A 9,369-nucleotide genomic window follows, 5' to 3' on the forward strand; every position below is an offset into this window, starting at 1 on the left:
CCGGGAGAGATAGCACAGCGGCGTTTGCCTTGCAAGTAGTTGATCCAGGTCCAAAGGTGGTTGGTTCGAATCCCGGTGTCCCATATGGTCCCCCGTGCCTGCCAGGAGCTATTTCTGAGCAGCCAGGAGTAACGGGTGTGACCCAAAAACCAAACCAAAACAAAACAAAACAAAAAAAAACCTGGGTTGGTAGCATGCAAGCTAAGTGCCCTACCCATTCTGTGTACTACCATTCTGACCCCAGCTGAGCCAGTTTGGTCCGAAGTGCTGCATGTTCCCCATTGCACCATTGGGTGTGATTCCTGAGCAAGTACCACTGGAAAACCTCTCCTCAGCAGTACCACTGGATAACACCTTCAACCCTTGCCCAACAGAAAATATTAGACACTGGTATTTACTTCTGATAATGCTGATCTTTTTTTTTCTTTAAATTAACTGATTTTGGGGCTGGAGAGATAGTATAGTGGGTAAAGTGCTTTACTTATAAGCAGCTATTTCAGGGTCTCCAGTACCCCAGATGGTCCATGAACCCTGCCAGGAGTGATCCCTGAGTACAGAATCAGGAATACGTTCTGAGCACTATTACGTGTGCCTCAAAACAAAAACTTTAAAAGTAACTAGTTGTTTAAAAGGACTATTTTTTTTTTTAACTAATGATGACTAAAAGGTATTCAAATACTTTAAGCATTATATTTAAAATTACAAAAGGGGGAAAGAGATAGCACAGCAGTAGAGCATTTGCCTTGCATACAGCTAATTCAAACAAATGGTGGTTTGAATCGCGGCATTCCACATGGTCCCCCGTTCCTGCCAGGAGTGACTTCTGAGCGCAGAGGCAGGAGTAACCCCTGAGCACCGCCGAGTGTGACCTCAAAACCAAAACCAACCAAACAAACAAAAAATGGATTTTCTGTTTGTTGTTTTCTACTTGAAGTTCAAGATTAATATTCTTATAATTTGTTCGAATCTTTTTTTTCTAGGCGTTTTATCAAACGAGTGTATGTCTCTTTGCCAAATGAGGAGGTATGTATCTATATTTTAAATTATTTTTTAAAAGCAAAACAAGAACTGCCATATTGACAGTACAGCCTTAGTACAATCACTTTGGAAAACAGCAGTTTCCTAAAAATATAAACAGGGAGTTGAAAAGGTAGTAAGTTGTTAGGGCACTTGCCTTGCATGTGGCAGGCTGGCGTTCAATCCCTGACACCCTGTATGGTCTCCAGAGCCTGCCAGAAGTAATTCCTTAGGACTGCCAGGTGTGGCACAAACACAAACTAAAAATATTCCCCCAAATCATAAAACATACAGCCAGAGAGCAAAAGGCTTAAAGGCAAACTGCATGCCTTGCAGGAGATTTATTTTTGTTTGTTGATTTGTTTGGCTACACCTAATGGTACTCAGGAATCATTCGTGACAGGGCTCATTGAACCAGATTATATGCTGGAGATAGAACCTGGGTAGATCATGGGTAAGGCAAGCACCCTACCCTCTGTAGGGGAGCATGCTTAGGATTAAACCTACAGTTGTATAAGCCATGTGTAAGATGGATCCTACTCATTGTACTATGTCTTCAAGCCCTGGAGGTCTGTTCTGTTCTGTTTTTATTTTTGTTTTTGGGCTACATCCAGCCAGCAATGCTTGGGGGTCTACTCTAGGATAACCCCTGGGACCATATGGGATGCTAGAGATTGAACCTCTGGCTGGCCATGTGTGCAATGCAAGTGCCTTACTTTGCTACACTGCTGCTATGGTCCACATAGAGGTTTGTTCTGTAATTGGCACTGCGAGGTCCCACTCACTTACTGGGAGTGAGTCTCAAGCCAGAACAGCTGGTGTAGCCCTAAAAACAAGTATATTTAATAGAAAGTTTCAGACCATTATGATTCTATTTGTATGAAATGTCCAAACTATGAAAACATGAAAGTGGGCAGGTGGTTTGCTATGGTTGTGGATGTAGATGGTATTGAGGAAGACTCACAGGAATGAGCAAACTTCTAGGAGTGTGGGAAATTTACTTTTGGTTTTATTTGGGGGGGAGCACATTTGGCGATGCTCAGGGGTTACTCGTGGCTCTGCACTCCTGGTGGTACTCAGGTTTGCTGAGAATGAAACCTGGGTCAGCCGTGTACAAGGCAAGTGCCTTCTCTGCTGTACTCTTGCTTCAGCTTTGCATAAGTGAGGCTCAGACTAAATAGTACTGAGGTTACGGAGTTAAGTCAGTCACCTTGCACATGCCAACACTGGTTTGGTCCCCGATACCAGATATGGTTCCCAAGCACTGCCAGGTGTGATCCCTGAGTACAAAACCAACGAGGAGTATGCCTTTGTATGGCCACATATTTAAGAAAACAATACACACAAGGGCCTGGAGAGATAGCAGAGTGATAGGGCATTTGCCTTGCATATGGCTGACCCAGGGGCGGATTCAGGTTTGATTCCGGGCATCCCGTATAGTCCCCCGAGTTAGCCAGGGCCAATTTCTTTTTTCTTTTTTTGTTTTGGTTTTTTGGTTCACACCCGGCAGCGCTCAGGGGTTCCTCCTGTCTCTACGCTCAGAAATCACTCCTGGCAGGCTGGGGGACCATATGGAATGCCGGGATTCGAACCAACGTCCTTCTGCATGCAAGGCAAACGCCTTACCTCCATGCTGTCTCTCCAGCCCAGGGTTAATTTCTGAACACAGTCAGGAGTAACACCTGAGCGCCGCCTGGTGTGGCCCCAAAACCAAATCAAATCAAGCACACACATGTGAGATGAAAAATAAAAGGTGCCTGAGCGCGCTCGCTCGAACAAGTGAGATGAAAAAAAATAGGTGCCTACTGGGGAGATGGGAAGGTCACTGGGGACTTTGGTGAAAGGCATTGGGTGCTGAGAAAGGGAATGGTGTTGTGTTGTATGCTTCAAACTCAGTCATGAATGATTTTGTAATGCATGGTGACTCGAGTAAGAAAAACAAGGTAGAGAGATGTAAGACCATCTTATAATTGAGAAGATCTGAGCTGGATTAGATAATCTAACTCTTAGAATTAATGTTTAATTTCTTTTAGACGAGGCTACTTTTACTTAAAAATCTGTTATGTAAACAAGGAAGCCCACTAACCCAAAAAGAACTCGCGCAGCTTGCTAGGTGAGTACCTTCTTTTGGTTTATATTGCAGGTTCAGAAAATACTTTCTTCTTTGCTTGAAGTAAGTCTGCGTGTGAAATGAGATTTTGTTATACTAGTCTACTTAGTGTAAATTCTTATGTCATTGATACAGTATTTGAATTTTTAATGATGCAATTCTCTCCGGGGCATGACCTGTAGTGAGAGCTCAAAGGGCTGGCTCTTGAACTTTGCCTGGAAAAGGCCCAGTTCATTCCCAGCTCCACATGGTCCCTGGAGCCAAGGGTCGAGAGTTGTCCACCTGAGCACTGCCAGTTGTGGTCCAAAAACAAACCCCAAATGACCTAAATATTTTTGGGACTTTACTTTCATAAATATATTGAGACTTCTAAATGGGGCTAAGAGAGATTACAGTGAATAATCTGCCTTGCATGGGGTCGGCATGGTTTGAATTCACCTTGCACATACTGCCATGAGTAATCCCTGCGGACAGGGCCAAGAGTCAGCCTCAGAGCAATACCAGGTATTGGCCCAGATGCTCCCAGAACACCAATTTAGATGTAGTTTGAAGTGAATGATTTGTGGCCTACAGCTTGGGGTTAAATTCAAGACTTCTATATGCAAAACATTGAACTGTCTCTTTGGTCACTAATTTTAATTTTTACGTTCTTAAGGACATTTTTTACAACTGCTCACATTAGTAGACTTTCTAGAATGTGCCTTAATCATTAGAAATGGTTTTGCCTACAGCAATACAATGTTTTTGGTATGCAGTTAGTAGCTAATAGTTAGTTTTTAGCAAATGGGCCTTTCTGTGTCCTTGAGCATTCAAATCCCATAGCTGTTTGCTTAATGTTGAAGTAAAACCTGGTTTTATCCTCATATTGCATAGACTTTAAACCTGCAGAGATGAAAAGACTTTACTGTTTTTTCTTCCATTCTCAGAATGACTGATGGATACTCAGGAAGTGATCTAACAGCTTTGGCAAAAGATGCAGCACTGGGTCCTATTCGGGGTAGGTTTACAAGCGCTTGAAATGTCTAGTATTCATGGGGCCGGGCGGTGGCGCTGGAGGTAAGGTGCCTGCCTTGCCTGCACTAGCCTAGGACGGACCGCGGTTCGATCCCCCGGCATCCCATATGGTCCCCCAAGAAGCCAGGAGCAACTTCTGAGCACATAGCCAGGAGTAACCCCTGAGCGTCACAGGGTGTGGCCCAAAAACCAAAAAAAAAAAAAAAGAAATGTCTAGCATTCCCTATTACACAACTTCCTATAATGTGTTGGGGTCACGCCGACCTGGCTCAGGGGCTGTTAGTAGCTCTGCTCAGGAGGGACCCTGGCAGTGCTGGGTAGGGTGTTGGGTTTTTGGGGAACCTTATTTGGTTCTGAAGATCAGACCAAAGCTATTTGCTTAATGGTAGCATTCCTAAAGTTGGAAATGCAAGGCATGTACCTTACCCCTGTGCTATATCTCCTGTGGGCCCACATGTCTCTTTTATTTTTTTAAGTCACCATAATTTACAATACTGTCAGTGATAGGATTTTATGCATAGAACATTCTAGTAGCACATACTAGAATAGCACATACCCTTAGTACTTGTTTCCCCCTCACGCAGAAGTTGAGACGCTTAGGCTTCCCTCTTGGGCCTTACTGGCAGAAGTATAATAATGGTATATTTCTGGCCTACTTAGCACTGAGTCATTTCCAGACTTAGTCCTGCAGACTCACCTGACAAGTGCCAGTAGTTACTATTGCAGACCAGGCAGGTGGGCCAAACGCACTCTTCGTTGCAATTTTTTCTTCTATTTTTCTAACAAAAGGGCAAAAGTGCACATTGTTACAATTTATCACCTGGGAAAATAATGCATGAGCAGGCCAGAGCCCTACTTCCCTTCTTTTTTTCCGGCTGTCCTGCTGCTGCTGCTGATGATGATGATGACTGGTGCTGCTGATGACTGGTGCTCTTGGTGGTGGCCGCTCTCCATTATGCTGAAGAAGCAGCAGCACTACAGGACAAAGTGCCTAGACCACCTGTTCACATGCTGTTGGGCGCAGGAAACCCTAGAGCAGAGTGCTGCACCTAAGCATCAACCCTTCAAAGTTTTTAGAATATTTTGCTTTTTGGGGCCAGAGCTATAGCACAGTAGTGAGGGTATCTGCCATACGCATACATACTTGGCCAATCTTGGTTCAATCCCTAGCATCCCATAAGGTCCCCCAAGCCTGCCAGTAGTAATTTCTGAGAGCAGAGCCAGGAGTACTGCCGGATATGGCCCACCTCCCAAAATATTTTTTTTGCATTTGTTTTATGGTTCACATCCATTGATGCTCAGGACTGACTCCTGGCTCTGTGCTCAGGGATCCCTCCTGGCGGTGCCAGGAGGACCATTTGGGATGATGGGGATCGAACCCAGGACAGATAAGTGCCAGGCAGGCGCCATCCCTGCTGTGCTATCGCTCCAGATCTTGTTTGCATTTATAAACTGCTTATGTCCTTCCTTTTGTTGCAGGAGACTTAAGTGAAGTGGGGAAGAGAGGGCAGAGGTCAGCCTCTGCCCTCTCTTCCACCTGGGGAACAGGACTGATGAAAGCGCTGTGGGCCCTGCGCCACACAGACCTCACGGGCTGGGAAATGGGTGCTGCCATCTGGCTTCTGGGGCTGGAGCACAGAAGTGCTCTTGTCAGTCAGTCCTAGACTCTGACGAGGATTTCCAGGTTTAGAAAAGGATGTCAGGAGGAGACAGATAGTGAAGTTAGGAAGGCGGGCAGCTGAGAGTGCACCTCTCAGGTGGGGATGCAGCGCCTTCTTCTTGAAAGGGGAGGCACCCTGCCTCTCTTTCCAGTTACCTTTCCAGGTTTCTCCCAAGCTGCCCCTCCAGTGTTCTACCTAGTTAAGAGGCCAGTTTTATGGGAGTGGGGATGGGGAGTCTGTTTCTATGGCATTGCCTAACCAAGAAGAAGAAACTTTCAGTGTTCACATTCATGACCTTATCACAATCCTTGGTTCCTGCTGGAGCTTCTCTGGATCTGATATGCTGCCACCAGTTAGTCTTATTGGACCTCAGTTCTTGTGCCCACAAAATGGGTCCAGCCATAATGCTTTTAGCCGCCTAAGGGCTAGTGACAGTGACTTTCTCAGCTCTCATCCTGTTTTATTACCAATTCTTGTCACCCCCATCTTCCCACCTGCCTCAGTCTTCACAGTGGCATTTCCTTTTCACATCCTTACACAGAGCATGTACTTTCACACTATTGTTCATTTTATTGCTCAGCAGCTTTCACTTTGAAATCTTTATTTTTAAGTGTGCGTCTTTTTTATTTTACAGAACTGAAACCAGAACAAGTGAAGAACATGTCTGCTAGTGAGGTATATTGCTATAATCATCATTTTATTGTTAAAGTCTGCCATAATGTAGATAGAATTTTTTTTTCAGCCTTTGTATTGTATTAGATAGGATAAAACAAAAATAGCTGCTTGGAATTTAGAGCCAGGACTAAGTAAGTCCTAGCACTGTTGGGTGTGGCTCAAAAACAAATTATAAAAGTATCATTCAGTGGAGCTGGAGTGATAGCAGTAGGGCATTTGCCTTGCAAGGAGCTGACCTGACTCAGGATGAACCTGGTTCAATTCCCGATGTCCCATATAGTCCCCCAAGCCAGAGGCGATATCTGAGTGCATAGCCAGGAGTATCTCCTAAACGTCACCAGGTATGGCAAAAAAACAAAAACAAAAAAACAAAAAAAAAAAAACTCGTTCAAGTATATGCCTACATGTCTGGTTCTGTCCTCAGTACTCCAAAATAGGAAAAAAAAAATTTTTTTGGATGAAGTCTTCCTTGTCTAGGGCCCAGAGCACTTAGGCTTATTATCTTTTTATCTTATTATCTGGGGTTACTCCTGGCTGTCTGCTCAGAAATAGCCCCTGACAGGCACGGGGGGGGGGGGGGGGGGGGGGGATAGAGACCAAATGGGATACAGATTTGAACCAACCACCTAAGGTCCTGGATCGGCTGCTTGCAAGGCAAACACCTAGGCTTATTATCTTGTGTACTCTGACCTTTAGATTAAAGTTGAATTAAGACCTGTTTATAACAGTTGAAATCTCTACGGCATTCATTGAAAAACATAAAAATGTAGGAACTAATAAAATCTGCAAGAAGATAAAACTTTCCAATGGCTAAAAAAGCAGTCTACAGGGTGAGGAGGCAGAATGTGACTAGTGGTAGGGGCCTAAGGGACAGTATTTCTGGGATGAGTGAAACTTTTATGTATGTGTGTGGGAAGCATGCCTCAAAGTGCTTGGGGTTATTCCTAGCTCAGGAATTACTTCTGAGGGTGCTCGGGATGAGGAGGGGTGGGGGTTGGGGTGGGGAACTGGGGTCAGCAGCATGCAAATTAAGTGTCCTACCTGCTGTCCTGTCTCTCCATCCGGAGCAATATGTGAAACTTGACAATGTAAAATTCTCCCAAACAACGGGACATAAGGAAGAGCAAAAGAGGCCAGCCAAACAGATGTGTGTCTGGGTAGTGAACCTGAAGCATTAAATTGCTTGCCTGTTTTTTGTTTGTTTGTTTGTTTTTTGGGTCATACCCAGCAGCGCTCAGGGGTTACTCCTGGCTCTACACTCAGAAATTGCTCCTGGCAGGCTTGGGGGACCATATGGGATGCTGGGATTTGAATCACCATCCTTCTCGTGTGCAAGGCAAACGCCCTACCTCCATGCTATCTCTCCAGCCCCTGCTTACCTATATTTTATCTGATTTTCAGTGCTGAATGTCTTGTTTTATAATGGATGATATTATTTAAAAAGAAAGTCTAGGGGCTGGAGAGAATCCAGCAGGTAAGATGTTCGCCTTACCTGTGCTTAACTTGGATTCTATCCTCCTGGTCCAGTCAGCCCTCCAGGAGTGGTCGCTGAGGCATTGTTGGGTATGACCCTAAATGCAGATAGAATGAAAAACTAGAGATGTAGCACTCGGAAGACAGTGACAGAACACTTGCTTTATGTGTGTGATGACTTGTCAGTATAGTGAAGGTAATAGTGTACGCAAAAATTGAAATGAAATACTGTCCCTTAGGCCCCTACCACTAGTCACATTCCACCTCCTTACCCTGCAGACTGCTTTTTACTACTTTTTATTTGCCATTTGAAAGTTTTACCTTCTTGCAGATTTTATTAGTTCCTGCATTTTTATGACTTTCAAGGGAGCGGTGGTGCAAGCAATAGGGCGTTTGCCTTGCTCATGCTGATCTAGGACGGACCGGGGTTCATCCCCCTGGCATCCCATATGGTCCCCCAAGCCTTGAGTGATTTCTGAGCACAAAGCCAGGAGTAACCCCTGAGTGTCACTGGGTGTAGCCGAAAAACAAAAAAAGGGAAGAAATGGAAATGTACATGTGAAAGTATGATTTGTGTTGGCTTTCATATAGATTATGTAAAAGAAGATTGGCGTGATTTGAGAATGCTTCTCTGTATTTACATTCCTTATCATTACTTACCCTGTGTGTTGATGGTTTATTTTGTTGTCTGCTCTTTTTAAATCTAGATGAGAAATATTCGATTGGCTGACTTCACTGAATCCTTGAAGAAGATAAAACGCAGTGTGAGCCCACAAACCTTAGAAGCATACATACGTTGGAATAAGGACTTTGGAGATACCACTGTTTAAAGAAAAAAAGCATAAGCTGCAGAAAATTTTACTTTCCAAGAAAGAAAGGCCATCTAAAAAGAATAGTTACCAGCTACGGAAACCCAGCCTAAGTTTACAGGACTCTTCGTTCTTTTTATCCTTCGTCCTATAAGTTAAACCTGAAAACAAATTTAAATAAGATTTACAATGCAAATGGAATATTAACTTTATTTAGAAGAACATCTTTGTTTCATGCATCTTGATTTACAGAATGGCTAGTTTCATGCATAAAGGCCTATTTTCTTTTCAGGCCTTTTGGGCCTTGATTATGGCTATTCCACTGGGCACTGGAACTCGGAGCACAACAAAAACCGTTTCTGATCTTCACCAGTATAATCAGAATGTAAATAATTTGCATATTGTGTTGGAGATGGAAGGATTCCAAGACACTGAATGGTACAAGACACAAGAGCCTTGGTTATTTATGTTTTGATGTATTTTCTTAATAGTAGCTGTTCCTGTCTTTCTTCCCTACTGTTGTTCTTTTCACTGCAAGTGATTGGAATGCCAAATACTTCCTTTTTTCTCTCCTCTTTTTTTTTTTTTTCTCTTTTAACAAATCCAGTGT

General features: G+C 43.8%; 1 protein-coding gene across 2 annotated transcripts in view; it reads left to right on the forward strand.

Moving 5' to 3' along the window:
• Positions 1-8,955, forward strand: part of SPAST (spastin) — a 45,588-nt gene extending 36,633 nt beyond the window's left edge. For both annotated transcript variants that reach the window (XM_049784195.1, XM_049784196.1), the window contains 5 exons: positions 981-1,023; positions 3,051-3,130; positions 4,054-4,124; positions 6,437-6,477; positions 8,658-8,955. In XM_049784195.1, the coding sequence (XP_049640152.1) occupies positions 981-1,023; positions 3,051-3,130; positions 4,054-4,124; positions 6,437-6,477; positions 8,658-8,780 (358 nt within the window). In that variant the 3' untranslated portion in view covers positions 8,781-8,955. The remainder of the gene's footprint in view (positions 1-980; positions 1,024-3,050; positions 3,131-4,053; positions 4,125-6,436; positions 6,478-8,657) is intronic.
• The last annotated feature ends 414 nt before the right edge of the window (positions 8,956-9,369 follow it).

Source organism: Suncus etruscus, chromosome 12 (assembly GCF_024139225.1).
Source record: "Suncus etruscus isolate mSunEtr1 chromosome 12, mSunEtr1.pri.cur, whole genome shotgun sequence".
Classification (NCBI taxonomy): Eukaryota; Metazoa; Chordata; class Mammalia; order Eulipotyphla; family Soricidae; genus Suncus; species Suncus etruscus.